The 22,965-nt window shown below is 41.2% G+C and overlaps 2 protein-coding genes across 2 annotated transcripts; one reads left to right on the top strand and one right to left on the bottom strand.

Annotated features, from left to right (window-relative positions):
- Positions 1–66: 66 nt before the first annotated feature.
- LOC127373415 (regulator of G-protein signaling 9-like) lies at positions 67–12,132 on the bottom strand. The gene is made up of 17 exons (XM_051417862.1): positions 11,767–12,132; positions 10,062–10,158; positions 8,930–8,980; positions 8,617–8,723; positions 6,872–6,923; positions 6,729–6,787; positions 6,573–6,649; positions 6,398–6,479; positions 4,609–4,671; positions 3,826–3,855; positions 3,597–3,658; positions 2,596–2,709; positions 2,375–2,490; positions 2,099–2,186; positions 1,611–1,749; positions 1,404–1,486; positions 67–1,051 (listed from the first exon to the last, which is right to left on the bottom strand). Exons 1-17 carry the CDS (start codon positions 11,833–11,835, stop codon positions 865–867), a joined length of 1,476 nt encoding a protein of 491 aa, XP_051273822.1. The 5' UTR covers positions 11,836–12,132; the 3' UTR covers positions 67–864.
- Positions 12,133–12,753: 621 nt separating this feature from the next.
- LOC127373420 (guanine nucleotide-binding protein subunit alpha-13) lies at positions 12,754–22,942 on the top strand. The gene is made up of 5 exons (XM_051417868.1): positions 12,754–13,224; positions 14,309–14,535; positions 18,070–18,120; positions 19,015–19,215; positions 20,443–22,942. Exons 1-5 carry the CDS (start codon positions 12,942–12,944, stop codon positions 20,812–20,814), a joined length of 1,134 nt encoding a protein of 377 aa, XP_051273828.1. The 5' UTR covers positions 12,754–12,941; the 3' UTR covers positions 20,815–22,942.
- The last annotated feature ends 23 nt before the right edge of the window (positions 22,943–22,965 follow it).

Raw genomic sequence — 22,965 nt, 5'->3', positions numbered from 1 at the left:
ACAACCAAACTACATGAAAACAGCTAATGAATGACAACTCAAGACAAACAGATAAACATGAGGCGGTTTGTGTGTGTGTGTGTTTTATTAGCTCATGACTGATGACAAAGAAAACATACAGCAGAATACTAATAAACATACAGTCTATGAGTGAAGATGGACAACACGACACACGTATTATGAGAAACAACATTACAGACAGCTTGTATGGACAGAAATGTAACAGATGATAACAGCTGGCAAAATATCCTCCTCCTGTAAAGACTGAGCTCTGTCTAATTAAAGGCTCAGTTCGTCCAAATCACAAAAACCTGACCTCTCGTAGTGCTTTTATTAGAATTTCAGTTAAATATTTCATGTATGTAAAACCAAAACGTGTGCGGGGCAAGATACCATAAGGGGTAAGTAGTGGGAAAATGTTTGTGCAATGTGTTTTGTAAGTTGGGTGAACTGACCCTTCAAAATAATATACTTCTACTACCTCGTGTTCATATTTAACACTGGCTTTTAATACGCAACTAAATTATGACTGTATTTTCAGTATTGCACGTTCCCATTCCCCAAAAATGTTTCTGTTTTGCATCAGGTGACAGCGGTTTGCAGGGTTAGATTTTTGTTTGTGGCATTTCGAGGCTGAAACAGACACTAACTAGGGGTTTTTGCTGAATGTTACACTGGAAATAGATGTTTGTGACTGTTTGAGGCAGTTTAAAACATCATCCGTCAAACGTCTTTAGGAAATAAACTACAGCTTTATTTAAATTATTCCACTAAATAATCTAATAAAATAAAATGGGAAAACACTAATCTTGACTAATTAGTAGGTAAAACTCATCGACATCACTGAACATCACGTGTTCGTGTTCAGTTCCTTTTAGGACGAGGAGGAGGAGGAGGTGCCTCCTTGCCCTGCTGGCTGAGTTTGGTCATGACCTGTGTGATGTCAACATTGGCGGCCATCTTGGCCTTCTGCTCCTCCTCCATCTGCCGGAGGATGATGGGGCTGAGACTGGGCCGTCTGTTCCTTGCATTCTGCTCCAACTGGTTGTCACTGGGAGACCACAAAGAGAGAGGAAGGACAGAGGAGAGAGAAGGATTGTCATTAATTGCATGGAAGAGAGAAATAGGAGAGAGATGAAAAAGATAGACCAGAGAAGAATGGAGGGGGAGGGAGAGACATGGTTAAAATTAAGTTTTGGAGAGCGATGGATGTGGTAGTTTCAGGATGTTACAGGGACACTCATATCAGCCAGAGAGATGACAAACATAAACTTTTTCAGACCAATGTCTTTCTTTTGCTCATCCGATGTGCTTTAAGTTCTGTATTTTTCCCAATTAAAGCAGTAGATAAGAGCTCAACGTTGTCTGAATTCAACACGAAAATGTCTGAAGTTGTCACTTACGAGAACTTGTGCTCTTCAGGACATATGGCCTTCTTCGTCGTCTCCTTAAACACTGGAGATTTCATGTACCGCCCGTATGAGTCCTGAAAAATATACACAAACTCATCATGAGTCAGTGGTGTTTGGCGATGGCGAGTCCAAGCTTGTGGGAATCATAACAACGCCATTATGTTGTGTTTGAACCCACCTACTGGTGCGTTTACTGACCTTCTTCATGAGCATGTAGATGTGAGTTTGGGCTGCATCCAGGACGTATCTGTGCGGGTGTTTCAGCCCCTTCACCGTGACTTCCATCGTCTTTCCATCGATGTTAATCCACCGGGGTGCACCACGGGCCAGGAATGTCCTGGGAGCACGGACAGACAGAAAGATCAGCTGAGTAACTAAGTACTTTACAAAGTTATTATCTTATCAATTCCACTTCATATTTCACCTTCACTACATTTCAAATGTATTCAGCTTCTATTGTTATAAAACAGAGAAAGGCAGCAAATCACACTGGACAAACTGCAACCAGAGAACAATTTTATCTTAAAAATTCAAACGATTAATCAACTATAAAAATAGTTGCTAATTATTTTCTGTCAATCATCTAATCCACCAACTGTTTCTGCTCTCTCCAACCTCCACTGCTATCAGCATTCATCAGAGAGGATTAATATATTCTACACACAGAGAATAAATCAGGACATTACTTGTAAATCTGCTCTGCTTTCTCTCTCATTGTCGCAGCAGTGCCCCACTTCAGATCTTCGCAGCTTTCCCAGAATGCCAAGTTCTCACCTAAGACGGGTCAGAATAGAAAAGAAAATAATAGAAAAAGAAAACAAAGCTACTTCACTATTATTAGCCCCTTCTAATGGCTGAAAGTTAACACTGTGGGACCAAAAATGACAATAACACTTGTGTAATCAGTGCCACTCCACTTATTTCTTTTGTACATGATCTAATTAAAATAACCACCATCATACCACTGAATTCCTTCTTCAAGAAGAGTCTGAAATCATTTCGTCCTCGAGGGTCTGAGAGCAGCTCTCCAAAGCTGAACGTCCACCTCTCCACACGCATTTTGGTCGGTATTTCCACGCTGTTACACGCACAGAGGAAGAAAGTTGTTTTAAATGATACTCCAACATTCAGTTAAATCTCAGTGAATAAAATATAAATTATGTATCATCCTCAGCTGACTCACTTCGGCATGTTCAAGGTCCAGTACGTGGCATCATCAGTGAGCCAGGGGTTGCTGGGAAGACACTTCAAGAGGAAAGGGTCGTGGTTTTTATAGGTGGCACAGTACTTCACCAATCTGCAAGAGCAGGGGAGAATAATTTAGATTACAGGCAAGAGACTTCTGACCTCTTGATTATTTTTTAATTATAATATTAAGTAACCAGGAGTAACCAGTTATGTTGATCATGCCACTGAATGGATATCTTAGAAAACACAGAAGAAGGTTAAGACACGGGTGAAAGAATAAGTGATTTAAGTGGCGTCAATCCAGGATTTTTTTTACATTCTCTTGCTGAATTAAAAAATATACACATACAGTAAACCTAACACGCTGGTGAGAGCTCTGTGGTCGGGCTGGAACTGGTACAGTGTGGATGCAGAGGAGCATAAAGGACAAGATCAAAGCCCTCCTAGATAACCCCTCTCAACCTCTCTCTCCACGACGAGCTGCGGCAGATGAGCGGCTACCGGATCATCCCACCCAGATGCAAAACGCCATCAGACTGTACAGCAGCAGTGGAGACCTCTCACTTTCCTCACTCTGACCAGCTCTGCCTACACACACACACTACCCTCCCTCTCCAGTGTCTCGCTGTTGGACTGATTTATACATTTTGTTATATAACTTGTATGAACAACATACAAGTTAACAACTGCAGGAAGCTATTTGGATTCATTTTTAGCAGATTATTTCCTGTGAGTATTACATCAGAGAGGAGTTTTCCTGATATTGTCAGAAGATTTTTATACAATTCTCTGTCTATATTATGTTTTTATGTAACAATCATACATGCTCAATAGGTTTCTCTTCTCATCTGGCCATGACTTTCACCTGTCCTATATTTGGTAAGTCAATAGAGATATAAGGAAATGTGTGCATGCTATTTTGAGGCATACACTGTATGATGACAAACTGGTTTGGCAAAGATATGAACAGACTGGAAATATGATGGACTAGCTTACGCGCCAATGGACACAGATGACTTCACTCTGGGCCTCATGATGGACTGCTGGGTGAAGATCATCTACAGGGAGCGGAAGAGAGACGTCAGCTACGAAAATGTCAGGAAAACAGATCTGTCTCTATGGATCACTGCTAATGATAAAAAGAGCTGTTGGTTTATACGAGACAGGATGAGAGGAATACTTGTTTGAGATGTCATGATGGGTGGAAAAATAAAATCTCACTCACAATTCTCTCGTAGAAGTCGGGTGTTTTTGTCTGCGGGAGAAAATATATTAAAAAGTTACAGGACAGATTATATGTCACATCACAAAAATCAAAACTAATTTAAACAAATATAGCTACATCTATAAAAAGGGATATTGTGCTGTTTGTATATGTGATATTTATGAGGACCACTGTGAGTTTTAAAAAAAGAATTTAGAAATTAAATTAAATTATTAAATAAATTGCTTTTAAAAGATGCTATTTTATATTTTGTGACGGAAAAATGCTCTTTACATACATTGTATATTGGATCCCTAATTATTAATTGAGTGAGCAAAAAAGAGTAAAACTTTGTGCAGGAAGTCAGTCAAAGGATTTTAGTACGATTTTGCAGACTTTGGTTCCTCTTTAAAGTTGGAATTTGGTTTAGGTCCAGGTTACTTTGAGGGTTAAGCATGTAGTTTTTGATGGTTGAAGGTGGGTTAAGACAGAGGGAATGCAGTATGACAAGTCCAAACAGGGAAGTTGTGTGTGTGTCTCTGTAACCAGTTTAAAAGTCTGACTACAAAAAGAGAACCATGGGAATTCCTGCAGCAGAGAAGAGAAGAGAAGAGAAGAGAAGAGAAAAAGAGATGAAGATTAATTTTACTGAAAGATAAGTTTAATGATTGAAACAGCAGACAGGAAAAGGAAAGATAAGCAGCCTTTACTGCACCTGGATCCGTGCATTAAATCCTCTTATTGAATATAAGCCGATTGACAAGAATTATATTTAAACAGGTCACACAGAGACTCACCTGTTACCTCGACTGTGTTAGGATCTATTCGTCGATCCAGTCCATAGTCCATGGCGCTCACTGTCCCTGGCTACACACACACACACACACACACACACACACACACAGACACAAAACAAAGACTAATTAATTAAGGCAGATGGCCGTTTTATAATGCTAATCATCGTAGGCTGCTAATGTGTTACACTTTTCCTGACCATCTGACAAGAGGCACTGTAAATTCAGTGTAGGACATTACAAATACAACTTACACCTATACAGAAGGGGGAAATAAAAGAAACATTAAACACAGATGGGCGACTCTTCCTCAATCACACATTGACCCAAAAAACACATTTTCTCAGGCGCTACTGTCAAACTGGGGCACTTGAAACACATTAAATTGTTATTCAAGTGTAGGCCTAATGGATTTAATATGCAATGATATTTTCTTTTAATAGAGAGAAAAAAAAGAGAGTGCAGGTAAAGAAGATTCAGTTAAATTCATTACAATGGCTGTCCCAGTTTGCAAATATTGTTAAACTGGGACAGTGTCAGAATGGCTTTTTTTTTTTACTGATTCACCATCTCATGTCAAAATATATAAAAAACAGATGTAAAAAACTTTTTAAACATTTTTATAACCATTATTCACCTCAGAACACGATATCATTTCACTTTCCGTCACGGTTGAATGCAAGGTTGCTGAATATGGCGTGCCACGCCCCCGGAAGTGATGTCATCGCCACAAAACCTATACTTTATTATCACATACTCGTTCATGATGAGCTCAGCGTTGATTTTTAGTGATGTATACATGTAAAGATAAAACTGATGAAGTTCAACACTTTACCAGTAGTCACTCTACATCCTGATTTTTTTAAGCACATTGAATGCAAAAGGAAAGAAAGTTATAGGAAGTGTCCTTTCCTAATAATGCATCAAGAAAAGGTTTAAACATTTTCTATATGAGAAAAAGTGAAGTACTACAAAGCAAGTTTCTGAAACTCAACCACAGCTAACCCGAGGTTGAGATTTCACAAACAACAAAAACAGAGTGGCTAACCCGCCGGCTCTCTGTGTTACTTCTCATTAGCTAATTCTCCAAAACATGTCCTCCTGCATCTGTTCACTCCAGACACAGACGTTCTCTCTGGCCTGTAATGTAGCAGCTCACACACACAACCACTATTCCCCTTCAAAATAACGACTTCCATTCCAATTACCAACTACGGGTTGACACCTCCTTAAATAAAACCACAGCAAAACAACACGCATAAACAAGAACTTGTACCCAGTGTTATAGTATCAACACAATGTGACCTGCAATAATAAATGTCTGGGCCTCAAGAGTATGTAATAAAGCAGGACCTGCAGTAAGGCATGTCAGTTGATATTTGCTTCAGTGGAACGGATGTCCAAACAAATCTCTACTGAATCAAATTACCAAAAACCGAATGACACACGGTGCACCTGGGTTCTTTCAGGGACCCTGGAGGTCCGGGGAGCAGTTTCCCCACTTAGCCCGGTCACTAATCCACCCTCATGGAAAACAGGGTGAAACTGAAACTCACAATGCCGCAGACACGAGGTGCAAACCACTGCACCACATTCTCCTACGCAGCGTGAAATATTAATCAGTCGTGCCCTTTTCCTCTGACTGGACATGTAATGGTAATGAGGCATCATGGGTAGAGATAATTAGATACCCTGGGAAGTATAGAGGTGGAGTGCAATTTATTTTCAGACTTCTCTGTCTGCTAGCAATCCCACTCTTAACTATCTGTGTGTGCGTTTATGTGTGTGTATATTCTCACCGGTGGTCTGTGAACCACCCAGTATGCTCTCTCCTGGCACTCAAACACCACACGGTCCGGTTTCTTCCTCTCCTTTGCAGCCCTAAAAAAAAAAAAAAATCGCACACAAACACACAAAGAGAATCGTAACACCTCCTTGATCTGAACATTGCCTTTGAGTTTCTTAAACACTTACCTGTACTGCTCTTTAGCTTGCATCACAATGAAATCCCATTTATGATTCATCCACTTGTGAAGGCGGTTATAATGCTCCTGAAGACATAAAATAACACTTCAGTAAATGCCAGCAAGCGAAATGAATTACACATGGGTCTCTCGGTCTCATTGTCACCTGCTCATGCAGCTCCAGGATTCCTTTCTTACGTATGTTTCTTTTGGCCAGATAGATTGCTGCAATAATGAAACATGCAGCGGTGTTAATTGAGTGATGGTGTCAGGAGCGGGATATAAAAAACAACTCACAGTCACACTCACCGTAATCTGTATCCTCAACGGGCCACTGCTGTGTGGGCCAGAAATATGGTGTCTGGAAAAGACAAAAGACTTCATTTAGAGGCAAAATTATAAAAAGTTGAGATTTATATCACAAAACAAATAGTGAGCAAACGCTCTTCTCCTTCCATCTGCCTTCTTTTCTGTGCTAATGGTAAATTCTTTTACAGGAAGTTAAGAGTTTGACTCTAGAACGATGTTTTCACATTCGTCTGCTGAAAGTGGAAAGTTTCTCTGAGCTCATTGAAAATCGTTTTTTAAGCCTACGATCATGATTTGTGTCACAAACATTTTGGAAGTTAATCCTGGTCCAGTATGAAACTTATACAAGTGAGATGTATAAACTTGAAGCCACCAGTGCATAGACACTGAGAATGGACTTTACAGTGAAGTAGGAGACATCTTGTGTCCAACAGGAAAACTTTAGAAATGAACAAAATGTGCATATTTATAGATTCAGGTATTTTTAATGAGTTAGAAGGAGTAGATGTCCTTTTTTAAATGTGGGAATTCTACATTTATTGTGGAAACACTTATCAGACACACATTGTCTGTATGAGACAGACCGTATTTGTCTCATACATGTCTGGATGCAATCTTTAGGTTAAAAAGCTGGAATGACCTCAGTTCCTCCTCATTCAAATGTTCATCCTTCTTTTTTGCAAACTTTGGGCATTTATTTTCATTTATTTAGAATAACTAAACATTCACTGGTTCCAGGGTCTTAAATGTGAGTGTTTCTCTGTTTTATATCATCATAAATTGGAAATCTTCAGGTTCAGCTGTTGTTCAAACGAGACTTCGCTTTAGACACTGGCAGATATGTTATAGTAATTCTTCACTATTTTTTTTTTTTTTGACATTTCAAATACTTAAAGATCAATCTACTAATCAAAAAAGGATAATAATGATTACTGCAGCTTTAATTATGAGCTTAGAAGCTGCCATGTGCTTAAGCCAAGAAAGACATCAGTGAAAACAGCTATGATCATTATCACAGTACTACGGTAACAGCTGGCTGGCTTTTATATTCAATAAGTCAATATAATTATAGAACATATTTAAAGCCAACAAACGCTGACAAATTAGCTTTGATTGACTCTGATGAAAACACACATTTCATTAAAATTTCAGTCTTTGCCACCAACAAAAACTTTGCATGGATTAAGATGTATACTAAAACAAAATGGTACGTGATATAGCATATAAATAATTTTACCAAAAAATACTTTAAAACGTATTTTAACAGTCAGTTTAGAAGAAGTCTTGAATCTTCCACCACATGTTGGGGGAGGTTGCAGTGTATTTCAGGATGTGTTTGATTTAAAGCGTCCTGTGTGTGTTCTTTTCTTCTGTATCCATTTAGTTTTTCTTAACAAAGTAGATTGCGTGTGGAATTCATTTCCTTCCTCGTAAGACATTTTAAAAAGCCATTGTTTTAAAATATCTTTCATTGTTTACTTGCAGTCCTCTTCTTCACTGACTTTGCTGCCATATTCCTAAATGTTTTTGTGCGTTATCACCCCCAACCTGTTGCTTATCTTCCTGTGAATGTGCAATACAAACAAATACATTGACCCACTCAGAAAACACATTGCTCTTTAGTGATATTAGTGGTTAAAAAAAAACCTTTAATATAAGCCAAAACATATCCAAAAAAGCGTCCTGTCCAAAGATAGTTTCCTTGGGTCTGAGACCTTTTAGGTTTTGAAATGTGGTTTGCATACCTGGAAGCGATAGAGGGATGCATCTGGTTTTATCACTAATCGTTTGTGGTCTTGTAGAGGATAGATGTATCCTAACGCCACCAGCATAGACCCAAAATTCCTCGCCTCTGAAGACAGCAGAGAGACAAGCAGGAGTTTAACTATGGCGTTCTGCTTATAATCACATCAAGAGAGGGTTCATGGCTAATTCTAATTACCTGAAAGGTCAAACACTTAAACCTTACATGATAACGTCATAAAAACTGGATTTTTAACACATAATCTTCATGTCATGTACGTGTATGAATGGCATCAGCTGCCTCATCTCTCTCACCTTGTGTGTCTATTTGGAATCTGCCTGCTAACCACGCAATTATATCTTCACCTGAGGAGAAAAGATGGTGGTCAGGGGTGACAAAATAGCAGTTACAAAAGCAGCTCTGACAGCGAACATCAAGAAATAAGTGTAGGTGGGCGAGTGCCTCCAAATGCCAGACCCCTCTCTGATACACCACGGCCGTCTGTGTCGATAGCCTCTGAGCCTCTACAGCTAATGTGGGGAGACAGATGGAGGAGGAGGAGGAGGAGGAAGACGGGGAGGGGGGAGGACCGGGGGGGGAGACGGGGTCCGTGGAGGAAGCACAGCAAGAAACAAGGAGGAGAGGAAAGGAAAGGAGAGGAAAGGAGGACAGAAAAGCATGGGATAAACATAGAGGAGAAAGCAGAGGAGGGAAGAGGCAGGAAAAAAGGAAAGGAAAGGATAGGAAGGAAGAGTGAAGGAGAGAGGAAATGAAAGGAAAGGAGAGAAGTGGAGAGACAAGACAGGAAAGGAGGAAAGAGAAAGAGAATATATAAATGAAAAGGAAGGGGTCGGAGAGGGAAAAGCAAAGCACTGGAGAGGAGGGGAAATGAGAGAGGGGAATAAGAAATTAAAAGAAAGAGAAATGGGAGAAGAGGAGAAGAGAGGAAAATAAAGGAAGCAAGGAATAAGGAAGATGAGGTGGAAGAGAAAAGAGGAGAGGAGACGCAGTTTCAGCTGTTTTAACCTGCCTGGATTCAAAGCTTGCAAATGACGTACAAGTCTAGGTTTCCTCTCTTCTCTTTCTCCTCCTCCGCCACCTCCTCCTCGCTGTCTCCCTTTGTTTTTCTCTTGTTTTCTGTCTCTGTTACTTGCTCTTTTCCTCTCGCCCGCTCAATCATCATCCTCCTCCTTCACCTCCTACTTTTTTCCCTCTCTCTGACTCCAAGACCGCGGGGGTTGTCATGGAGATTAAATCTGTAGCTCTCGAGTTTGAGCCCAGAGCTCTGGTATCCTCCAGTGAGACTATGCAGGCACAATCACTCAGCCAGCTGCTGTATAACATCAAGGGTGTGCAACTGTATGTGCATTCATTAGTGTTTATTTATCTGTGTGTGTGTGTGTGCATGTGTGTGTGTGTGTGTGTGTGTGTGTGTGTCCTCTTTACCAGTAATAGCGTGTGGTATTGTTGTGATAACCAGTCTCTGAGGCTGTGACTTAACTCCTGTTTTGGGGTCCTGCATCTCCAGCACCACCTTCTCCGCCTGCAAAGAAATATTGGGTAAGGTGTGAGAAGAGGTTACGACGACCACTGACTGTGACTGTGTGAGTGTGAGTGTGTGTGTGTGTGTGTGTGTGTGTGTCACCATGCCAACAGATTGATTTGACAACAAGTTGTGTGTGTGTGTGGAGGAGGAGGGGAGGGGGAATCAAGGCAGCACATAGCCTACTGTAATTTGTGGATGATAAAAAGCAGGTTTGATGGATTTATAAATGAAATCTGCTTCCTGTTATCCTCTTTTAATGAAACATTTTGGAACGTGTTTCCCCCCGATTTAAAAACTCAGAGGCGAATTGCCCCCGTGGGATAATACGGCTCGTAATGAATACTTCCTATCAGACAAACACCGTGGGATTTAGTGACTGTTATTGTCCAACTCTCTCTAGTTTTTTCGTCCAAAGACGACATTACAATGAACATTAACGCTGAATTTAAACATGGCGAGAGGTGAGATGAGAGGTATGTGTTATGCCCTGATCTCATGGCTTCTGTTTGGTTTGTGCGGGAGGTGTTTGCGATGAGTCACTGCCCTCTAAACAGTTTTTTAGTTATCATATCATCAGATCCCACAGCTCAGGTGTGTACTGGAAAGGAAGAAATCATCCAGTACATTAATTCAGTGTGTGTATGTGTTAGTATGTGTGTGAGAGCAGCTGACTCCTGGGCCTGTTTGAAGTGGCTTTGTGCTTTGAAGTCATCCTGGAGAGGCTATAAGCCTCAGGCTGAGCCGGACCAAAGTGGGCTTTCACAGACCAAAACTGGAAATGAGTTCTCTGTGAGCATTCCCCTGGAGAGCGGGAAATTGTGAGTGCTTGGATCAATAGAGTTTCCAAAAAAAGAAATATATTTTGCTAATGAAAGAGTCTTTGTCTTAATAATTTGTCTAGCGTCTGAAGCTGCTGAAGTGAATAAATTTAAAATGTGAGATGATGAATCGAGCCCCGCTCTGGCCAGGCTACCCAGGCTGTTGTTTTCCAATACTCAGTGTCTGGATTAACTTCTTTACAGTGGCTCGTTGGTGTAGATGGAGCCACTGATACTGATCCAGGCTTAATGCTTATTAAACTGAATGACCTTCTCACTGTGAAAAGGTTGCAAGAAAACACAGTCTAACATTTAGTGTGACAGGCAGATAGCTGCGTATTGAAACCAAGATGACATTTGTTTGTTGTTTTGATGTCTTGTCATTCTGTAACATGTATTTCTGAATTTTTGGCTCTTATGAAATGTTCTTTTTCCCAAAGTCTGATCAATTGAGTGACTACATTCAAATTTGCATGCATAATTAAAACATGGCACATGTGTTAACTGTGTTTTTGAATTTCCTCAAACCATTCTTAAATATAAATAGTACCTGTGAGCTTTGTTGCTTTACAAAAAAAAATCAGGATTTCCTCTGAGGACCGGTGGACAATTAGAGACTAACGCAGTTTATAGAGCCAGGGTTTATGAGGTTACAGCAGACCACAACAGCCCAATTGCATTGCATTGGAGAATCCATATAAGTGACCTATCTATAGGTGCGTCTGCAGGTATAGTCTCCAAGCCTGAGCAGGGCTGTTATCATCATCTCTTAAAAAGGATAGCTTACCTTCTTGAGACAAGCCATCCGTGGTCGATACCTCTGTCCATGATCCCGGATAGCGTTTCTAATGGTCATGGTGTCTGATGCTTTTCACTCTCTCTCTCTCTCTCTCTCTCTCTCTCTCTCTCTCACACACACACACACACACACATACACAACCCTACTGTCGCCTGTGAGCCCTGTGTCGTGTGGGGATGCTACAGGGGTAGTGCAACGATAGATACTGATGCTGCCTTCAAGAGCTCCACATAAGCTCATGTTTGGAAGGTTGGAAATTGGAAACATGCGGTTACATTGTCGTTTGTCGCCATTCAAGTGGACGTTATAATTGAGTTTGTTTTATAATGTGATTAAAAAAAAACAACCAACCATGCAAATGCTCAATATCAATTAATTAAAAGTCCAAAGCGATAAAAAAAACAACACTTTATTCATCAAATATTAACAACAATTCTGTGATTTTCACTTCATAAATACCATGAAGACTAAAAAAAAAAGTTATAATAAAACAAATAATAAAATCGAGGCTTTCCAGTCTGCGTTTCCCATTTTATTGATCTTTTGAAGCGTGTTCAAGTGTAAATTATCACATTTCCAACAGATCCTGAACGCAGCATAGAGGGGATTCAACCAATCAGAGCGCCGCTTTTTTCCATCAGCCGAACTGTGTTACGCAATTACCAAACTGAGCCAGCAGAGGGCGACACGGCCTCACCAGTGCGGCCAACAATCCAGTCCGGTGTTCAGATTTATTTTAATTAACGTTAAACCTTAAACATTTTTATATACTTCTGTCATTTAAAAACAGCCCTGAGTGTTTAATTTGAGCTTAACGTGTCCGTGAAAGTAAGCGGTTTGTTTTTTTTTTAACGTCAGTTTAACGGCTACATTCAAACTCCAACTGACATATTCTTGTGTCACCGCGTGCAGGTATACTAGTGTTATTAAATATCATATTTTAGACATATTATTATTATTATTATTATTATTATTATTATTATTATTTAACTGCGGATAATAATGTTTGTGTGAGTAACGGCTGAGCTTTAAAGTCACGTAAGATTGATGGCAAACAGTCAAGCGACGCTAACGTTACTTCCTGAGTTTAGGGAAGGGGCTTGGTCCCGTGCCCGCGCCCCGCGAACGCGCATCAAATTAGCATCGATGAAGTTTGTGCGAACATGGCGGATTTCCTGCCGACGAGGTCCGTGTTAAAAGTTTGTCTGCCCGTCTGCCTGCTGAACAACGGCGAGGTCGAGCAGCTGCGAAAGTCCAAAGAGATCGACCGATGTCTCTCCCGGGAGAAAACGTACGTGAAACGGCTGGTGAAGATCCTGCTGCTGGGCGCTGGCGAGAGCGGCAAGTCCACTTTCCTCAAACAAATGCGGATCATCCACGGCCAGGACTTCGACCAGCAAGCCCGGGAGGACTTCAAAGCCACAATCTACAGCAACGTTATCAAAGGTAAGGCTCGCTTGTTTGACGGCAAAGAGGGCGATACGTTTATTTTTTTTAAAAACGAGGTCGTTTTGGGGGTAAAGACGTTTAAAATGGATGTTAAGGGGAGGAGGGGGAGGAGGGGGGAAGTTTCCACATCTGGCTGAGAGAGAGAGAGAGAAAGAGAGAGAGAAAGAGAGAGAGAGGACATACATAAACAGTCTACATCTGCTGTCGGCACACCCATAGGAGCCGCCGCTTAAATCTCTCTCGTCTGAGGGCTCACAGCCGTGTACATATCGTATATTTAACCTTATTTAAAACCTTGTAGCTTGTTCAGAAACCCGCCAGCAGCTTTCTCAAAGAGCCACAGGCCAGTTTCGTCACTCAACAACTAACCTTTAGGGATGTAAGCAGCTAACGGAGGGTTAAACCCACCCCAGTGCACTCAGGCTGTAAAGGTGTTCCTGTTTGTCCACTTTTTGTATGTCTTTCTTATACATACAGCAGCATTTAGTGTAAACAAAAGCAAAAAGTTACATTGATACCTCCTCCTGACTGTCAGAATAAAGGTGTGTTTAACTGCAAGGTCAGGTGTGGTTGTGTCATTTATTATTAACATAAGCTATTTCAAATTAATTATCATTAATTATTCATCCTGTAGAAATAATTGTGGTATATGCTGATGTTTATCTCGCACGCTATCTTTTTTTTTTTTTTTTGTTACATCCTGCTACATCACTCAGATTAAACAGGTTTATAGGTCCTTGTGTTATTTTATTTTGTTCTTCTAGTCTTCCACTTTGGGTTTTATTATTTAATTAATTAATTAGTTAATCACAACATGTCAGAATAACCTAATAATTCAGTGTTGTAGTGCCTCAGAGATGCCCTGGCCTTTGGTACAGACCCTGACAGATGTTACGCCATCATGAGTTTCATAGTTGTGTCAGTGAAAGTTTAAATTGTGAGCCATATCTCAATCCACCGTATCTGTGTTTTTTGTTCTTTACCATATCGTGCAGCTCTAGTTTCGTTCACATTTGCCCTGCTAGATCTCACGATACCACCAGTGGGCCTCTCAACTGTAATCTTTTCACTTCCTCTCCAGGTGTACGTGTGTTGGTGGACGCCCGGGAGAAGCTGCACATCCCGTGGGGTGACCAGGACAACCAGCAGCACGGGGACAGCCTCATGGCGTTCGACACCCGGTCGGCCAAGATGGCCAGCGGGCAGCTGGAGACGTCCGTCTTCCTACGCTACCTGCCGGCCATCAAAGCTCTGTGGGAGGACTCGGGTATCCAGAACGCCTATGATCGTCGCAGGGAGTTTCAGCTGGTAGGTGGATGTACACGCACAGATTACGTATATGAAACAAGATGGTGGCCCAGCTTTTCTACTAGCTCGCTACTGATAAGTGTTTCTTGATTTGTCTCTGGTACACACAACCCTCAATCACCAATTGAAGTAAGGGCTTTCTGGTGTTTTCCACTTTGGCTTTTTCAAAGAAGGGTTGAAAGACGTGGAAACGACAGTGAAAATAGAAAGTGAAACTGATTTTAATTCTTAATTCATCCTCCCTTTCCCTTCTCCATGTTGCTCGTGCTCGCTCTCTCTCTCTCTCTCTCTCTCTCTCTCTCTCTCTCTCTCTCTCTCTCTCCCTCCCTCTCTCTCGCTCTCTGTTGAGCGGTCAGACATGTGATTGAGTCAACTTCCTGTTTACACCTCTCCCCGCTCCTTATGTCTTGGCTGTCAGCACGCACGTTTTCACACACTGACGTTTTCCCCAGAACAACAGCTGTGGTCCGAGAGCACATCCACATGTCCTTACTGGGACTTTTTCTGAGCTCTTATCTTGCCAGGTATCACTTTCACAACATGCTGCGATTTGTACACATGCCCTAAATTGTGCTGCTCCGTATTTTCATGTAAATTCATGCGAGCTGTCGGCTCGTGTGAACTTTATACATCGTCCAGCTGTTGAGGAGCCCCCACTGAGGAGAAGGGGACACATCTCTCCGAGTTGCTTTTCAGTAATAATGAGACAAAAGACAGGGAAAAAAAAAAAAAAATATCTTTGATTCAGTTGCATAAGTCGGAACTGCTCTCAATGGCGTTTTGTTAGCCTCTCTCACTTTGAGCCGGTTGTGCAGACAGAATGGGGAATAAGAGCGATCCGAGCTGGAATGTTGATCTGTAGTTAAACAGCTTTATGCTTACAAACAGAGGTCTCCCACTCAGTGTTATTGGCACACAAACACTCACACCTCAAGTTACCCAAGTACACAGACACACACACACATACGTTCGGTGTGCACGTAGGACAACGACAAACCATTATTTTCATATATACTGTATTTTGTGTGTAAAATATCAGCAACATGCTCCATACAATTTCGCACAGCGCAGGTTGACGCCTTCCCGTGACTCATTTTGTCAGACCAACAAAGCAAAACTCAAAAACATCCAAATAACTGTCGCACAAAACCAAAAAAAAGCTGAATTGTTGTTTATTTTTGCTTTAAAAATGGCATTTAATCATTCAGATTGTTGCTGCTCAGTATATATGTACTGCACCCTCTAAATCTGTCATCATGGATGTTTGTTTATTTGGAGAGTAATAGATTAGTCCATCAACAGAAAATAAATAGAGATAGTGATGATAAATCAATAATTTGGTACTTTATCAGGTTCAAATACCAAACGTTTGTTGGCTCCAGCCTCCCAGATATTAATGTTCTGCTTTTCTCTGTTCTAGTATCATAAACTAAATACCTTTTGAGTTTAGGACTGTTGGTTAGGGGAAAAACAAGCAAGTTGAAGACAAAATTATGTGACATTTAATAGATATTTAGATCAACTATTGATCAGAAAACTGTTTGTATATGTGTTTTGTTTTTTTATTTCTTATTTAAAGTCAGTGTAAGCATACACAGACACAGGACTACACATGCGTACAGGTTACTGTAGAGCTGAAACAACTGGTTGATCAACAGAAAATGTACTCTTTTATTAATTGTCATTTATCAAGCAAACATGTTAAACATTTCATGGTTCCAGCTTCTCAAATATGAGGATTTTAAGCTTTTTGGGGACATTTCCAACTATATTCTGACATTTTACAGACCAGACAATTGAAAGATTAACAGAAAGAAATAATCTGCGGATTAATCGATAAGGGAAGATAATCGTGCGTAGTGTATAAAACCTTGATATTAACTCTAAATGTGAATGAAATCTGAAACCCCAGCACATCATCACTTCTCATTTAGACACAAACACATAAACCAGAAGCAGAGTGTTTGTTTTAGGAGCGGTTTAAATTGTCCCTGCTTTGTTAGCGAGGACCAATTTGTTTTCCTGCCAGCAGATACAACCCCTTGTGTTTTGACCATGCCCTTTTACGTATTTGCATCACAAATCACAAGTGCCTTCAGGCCGGCTTGTAATTATCATTAAAAACACATGCACAGACTGAAACCACACATGGATCCTCTCGCTTTGTGTAGTACAAAGTTCACACACAGTCTTTAAACTCAGCCATAAACATTTTCACTCCCTTCTCACCTGAGAGTTTCTTTCTTTTTTTAATCAATATAGTAACACATACTAATATTAAGTCACAAAAACACATCAAATCTGTCAAAAATGTGAAAGTCCCATGGCTACAATGCAAATAGCACAGTGACATTGTTATATAATGATATGTTTCGGTTTTGTTTTTGCCGCACTCTCAGATAAACTGCAGGCATTGTCATGCTTTATAACGAACAGAAAGAGCTCGGCGTGATTGCTCTTCTTGTTTCTCTTCTCCTTTTTTTTTTTTTTTTTTTTTTGTCTTTGACTGATTTTTGACGATTTCAAAACCACCGGTCCCCTCAGATTTGAGCTCCTGTTACTGGAGCGAAGCCAGAATTAAAATAAGATTCACAAAAAGGTTAGCTCTTCTTTCTTTGGCTTTAGCGTAGTGCCACGCCATTCTACCCCTCCCATGTGTAATATTAGCCCTGCACACACTTCTCACGTGCGCACGCACACACACACACACACACACACACACACACACACACACAGGTTTTTCAGGTCAGGTTAGTTTTTTGAAAGATCAAAAGGTGAGTACAGAAGCTTGGAGTCGGGGGGGAGAAATAGATGGTACGTGGCGCTAACACGAAGTACGACCCAAACGATCACTACCACTGAAGAAATTTGAATTTTACAGCAAGGATGTCGGTTTACGGTGCTATTAATGCAAAATACATGCAAAACAATGCCCAGAAAGGGCGCAGCGTGCTACAGTAGAGATAATGTGAGCCAAAAGAAAATCTGTTTTGCCTCTTTTGCAGTCAGTTTTTGCTTTATGTCGAGTACAGGCACACACACACACACACACACACACACACACACAGATAAAGGAATGCATCTCAGTCTTGGCCGCCTCATGTCTGGGCTTGCACTAATTGTGCATGAACAGCATTAGAACGGCCTAGAAAAAAACACCCCTACACACACACAGAGCTAGCCACATTTCTGTGTACATCAAAGGCACACTTACAAACACGTGTCTACTGCAATACCAAATACTTTGCATCCTGCTTCAGCTACTCAGAGCAAACTCAGCTCTCGTGTGTGTGTGTGTGTGTGTGTGTGTGTGTGTGTGTGTGTGTGTGTGTGTGTGTGTGTGTGTGTGTGTGTGTGGCAGCAGCTATAGAGAGATTTTTGTCCTGTGCCACAGCAACAGATGCATTCTGCTGAATGCAACAATAGCAGTTCATAAATGTGTATTGCACCCACACTGTACTGTGTATGATTAAAATGACTGAATCGAATAAATTATGTAGAATTAACAGAAATTCCTCTTCTGTCCTGTCGCAGGGTGAGTCAGTGAAGTATTTCTTGGATAATCTGGATAAGCTCGGCGATCCGGTAAGTTGTTTCTGCCTGCACCGATTGTTATAATCAGACCTGTACATGTTATAGTTAATATTGCAACATGTCTAGGCAATTTAAGGTTGAGCTGACGAGCAACTAAGATGGTAGCTCATCAAAGATAATGCTGAGATTACTAGCTCCTGTTAGCGGACCGCTTTGCCACCTCACCCCAGTCTTGTTGCTTTGGGAAGTTTTGAGTATTTGCAGGTCTTGAAAAGTCTTAAAAAAGCAGTGATATCAGTTTGTTTGGTAGTCTGAAATGTTTCCTCTTCCCAGCTGAAGGCAGTAATGTGATTGCAGGCTGTAGGGAGACGTTCTACAGGTATAATCAAAAAGAAGGATTGTTGTGATAGTGGACTGTGAACGCTGGAGGCCGTTCCATCCTTTTTAGTGGAGCTTCAGTCAGAACCATCAGACCTACTGTCACTATTTTTTAGTCTCATTCATTTGTTAAAGTGCAGTTTCTTTCCAAAGATGAAAGTGTGGGCCTTTGCAGTGAGTGGTTCCTTGTAGTGTTATACTCTGCTGTGGTTACAGATCAGAAACCTTTTTAACTACTTTCTTTGACCACAATAGATTGCCCAAATTAGTCAACATGTTACCTATATTCTTGCCAAATTTAACCCCATATCCACCTTTTATAGTATAAACACAGTTTGCATTTAAGATTACCTGAGGAATTAAAGTGGTGTTTGGGTAAAGACAGATCTCCTGATCATAAGCCTGCTAATTCCATGCAAAACAATCTCTCTCTCTCTCTCTCTCTCTCTCTCTCTCTCTCTCTCTCTCTCTCTCTCTCTCTTCAGCTGTTGTATGTTTGCCTCAATTTCTGTCCTCCTATATACAAGCTGATGTTCACTCATTGTGTCTTTCTGTCTTCTCCTCCAGGAATACCTCCCCACTCAACAGGACATCCTGCTAGCCCGTAAACCCACCAAGGGCATCCACGAGTACGACTTCGAGATCAAGAGCGTTCCCTTCAAGATGGTGGACGTAGGCGGGCAGCGGTCGGAGCGGAGGCGCTGGTTCGAGTGTTTCGACTCGGTGACCTCCATCCTCTTCCTCGTCTCCTCCTCTGAATACGACCAGGTGGGAACACGCTGTCGTGGCATCTCATTTGCCCTCTCACACACACACACACACACACTTGTGTTATGCTGATAAGTGGCACATTAATCTGTTTGTTCTAACAGATAATGTTTGGTGACCTTTTGATAAGTCGTCATTGCTGTGTCTATATACTCTCTCTTATTCTGTGGCGTTGTTGTGGTTTATCTCACACCATGTGTAGATTGCCACAAATAACACACCTAGTTAACCACATCAGGCCGGTTAAGCACGTAAACACGAGAGACTCAAACAGGATAATGTGTTTGTGACTTGTTTTGAGAAGTGTATACATTAAAGATGTGCTCCTTTTTTTTAGTTTTACTCACACTAGATGTATGAGAGCAATATAAAAATAAAATATATATCAGGTAATGTACATTTTATAAGTAACAAAACATGTTTAATTCTTTAAATTAGGTTATTACGTAATTATCAACATATGTTCTGAGCAGGAAGTTTTTTCTTTGAATTGAAAACTAAACTTGCCAGGGGTCTCTGGTTGGCAAGATATTTAATAACCACACTGATCCTAAATTACCTCAAACATATCTTTAGCATTTCTCTAGTGCATTGTGTCGTTATCACTGATACACCTGTAATAATATCAACCCAGCCGATGTATCAGTGGGAACAATATCGCACCTTAAGAAATCCCCACACACCAGTAAACACTTCTAGGACATTGTTTTTTTTATTGTTTTGGTACTCTGTCTATCTGCAGTCGGAGGCTGCTGGGACTTTTTAGTGAGAAAAACTTGCTTCCCGGTCCCAACTTCAGTTGAACTATGTTGGCACATTGTTTCCGCCCAATCCACCACTCTTTGTCCCCGGTTACTGTAACTCTAAACCACATTAGGGAACCATAATGCTTGCAAACAGGGAATGTAAATGACACGGGAGCCTCTGCATGAAGGGCTAACAGACAGTTGACCCCCTGCCAAAGCTTACCAGTCAGAACTCCGTTCACAGGGAGGACAGGATAAAAAAATATTTGCGTACCAAGCTGACATTCCTATAGAAAACGTTTTGGAACGAATACACATACTGTAACAAGCTCGGACTGGATGCACCATGCAGAATTACAAAGCTTTTGGACTACAAGTGGCACCGTTTGCTCCATAAATGCAGCTTCAATGACATCCAGCACAATAACAACAGTACCAGCAACCAGTAACTGTACTAAATCCCTCCACTGTCTTTTAACAGGTGCTGATGGAGGACAGGCAAACCAACCGGCTGCGCGAATCGCTCAACATCTTCGAGACCATCGTCAACAACCGCGTCTTCGTCAACGTCTCCATCATCCTCTTCCTCAACAAGACGGACCTGCTGGAGGAGAAGGTGAGGAACGTTCCGCTTAAAGACTACTTTCCTGAATACACCGGGCAGGAGCACGACCTGGCGGACGTCCAGGCGTTCATGGTGGAGTGCTTCCGAGCCAAGAGACGCGACGGCACCCAGAAGCCCCTGTACCACCACTTCACCACGGCCATCAACACGGAGAACATCAGGCTGGTGTTCCGGGACGTCAAGGACACCATCCTCCACGACAACCTCAAACAGCTCATGCTCCAATGACCCCTGTCAACCTGTGAAAGTAGAGGACCTGAATGGGGACGAACCACCCCCTCGCTCCTGATGAGTACTTGGGAGAGACCAGCCTCAGAAGAATCCGATAAATGACAGCATTCTTCTTTAGCCGTTTTTATATTAGTTTTTACTCTCCTCTTTGAAGAGTTGGCCTTCTTGTTAGTTCAGGGTTTGGTAGGGGAACGAGTCAGTAGGACAGACTGTCTGTGCTTATAAAGAAAGACGAGAAGGCAGTTCGGATGTTCGATAACATCTTTGCTGCTTCATCTCGAGACTCTCTCCTCTGGCCTGAGCTCTGCCTTACAGCACAAGACTCTCGGGGGGAGGGGGGCTTTTCAACTCACAAGGTGTCGGTGCTGGCACCAGTGCCGGTGCCTGGCTGTGGAAACCAGCAAAACATTGTTTTATTCTAATTTTTTTTTTTTACAAAACCAGGCATTTGGTTTCTAAACCAGATATACAACAAGTCGCAACGCACCAAAAACAAACGTGGTGAACAAATAACAGAGTTAGATGGTCAACACCAAAGATCATCTGTGCCAGTCTGTGTTCAAGCACTGAATTCATTTAATCCAAAATCACTCCATCATTTCTGTTGCTCTCTCCAGTGCTGCTTTGTGAGTGTTGAAGCCCTGTAGCTTATACAAGGGGTTTGTTAACTTGCTGATCATCTGGAGATTGCATTGTCTTTTTTGGGTTTATTTGTTTTTTTTTCTGCTTCTATCTCTGATATTGCAGCACCGTTCCTCCCTCCTTCCCGTCCCAGCTACCACTTTTTTTTTCTTGGTTTGAGCAGATCGAAAAGTACCGGCACAGAGCCAATTTCGCCGGGACAAGAACCAGTTTATTGATTGTGAAAGTGCTCAGAATGGTTAATAATTTGATGCTGAATTGGTTCCAGCACTGGCACCTTGTCTGTGGGGAGAAATGCTTGAAAAGGGCGAGACTGAACCTACAATGCCTTTCCGTATAATGTCTTAAGGAGACCTAATCACTGTTTAAATCCTGCATTTGTGCCTATGTGTCTCTGTAGAGTTAAAGTCGATCTTAGATTTTTGATTTTTGTTTTGGGTTGTTTAGAAGGCAAAATTACCTTCATTGGCACATTAGGGCAGGTGTGCCAACAAGTGAACATGCAGTCCACTGTTTTCTCAGGGTTGAATCAAAACCGGCATTAATGTTGATGTCATTGTTGGTGAACTAACTGAATAAACTAATCTTTATCTGGTTGGCAGAGCGGTGAGACTCAGTCAGGCCTCAGTACAGTTAGCTAGGTGGTGTTTGGTACTGTATCCTCCTGGCTTTGACCCCTGAACTTTAACCCAGACTCCCAACTCTCTATCTCTCTCTTTTTGTTCTCATCTCTGATTAGATGCCTTGTAAAGGGACAGACCTCCCCTGTTTGCCTGAATGATGAATGTCTGTTGATAGATGTACAGATTTGCTCTAGATTGTCTGAATATACTGTAACCGCCGTCGTTATGGTAAGATTGTAACCTGTATATCTGTGTTGGCACTGAGTTGTGACTCCAGGCGTCTCTGAAAAAGCAATCTTGTGCTGTTTAGGAGTTCCCTTTTTTTTTTTAAAAAAGAAAAAGAAAAAATACATTATGAATTTTGTAGGAAAAAATGTGGATGGAAATAAAAAGCTACTGGAGTTGTCAGCTTTTGTCAGCAACCGTATTCGGTAGGGGCCAATCTTTGTTAGAGGACGACTTCCAGGCACTGTTAAAATCTGTGTTCGTCTGCCCAATCCCCCCCCCCCCCGTGCTTTCTGTTCACACGGACAGTTTGTAGTTCTTCACCAAAATTAAAGCTCCTGTGAGCTTCAGTTTGCTTCCAGTCCTTTGGCTTTTGTAAATACTGTAATCTGTTGCCATGTAAATAATATTCAGGTTTATCTCCATATATGTAAATGGTTGTAGAAATGGTGTATTTTTTTTTTTTTTCCCATTCTGAATGTGTTTCAAATCACTGCGTTTTCCAATGAAGATGACCTTTTTGCTGTAGATGTATATCTGTGTAATTTCTTTCATCACCTTTCTTTGAAATTAATTCCTGTGCCAAGTCTCATGCCACTCTAACCCTATCAATAAAATACACTTTTCTAATGAAAGCAGGCTCTTTTTATTTTATTAT

This window comes from Dicentrarchus labrax, unplaced genomic scaffold, assembly GCF_905237075.1.
Source record: "Dicentrarchus labrax unplaced genomic scaffold, dlabrax2021, whole genome shotgun sequence".
Classification (NCBI taxonomy): domain Eukaryota; kingdom Metazoa; phylum Chordata; class Actinopteri; family Moronidae; genus Dicentrarchus; species Dicentrarchus labrax.
This window is presented reverse-complemented; position numbering and strand designations above follow the sequence as displayed.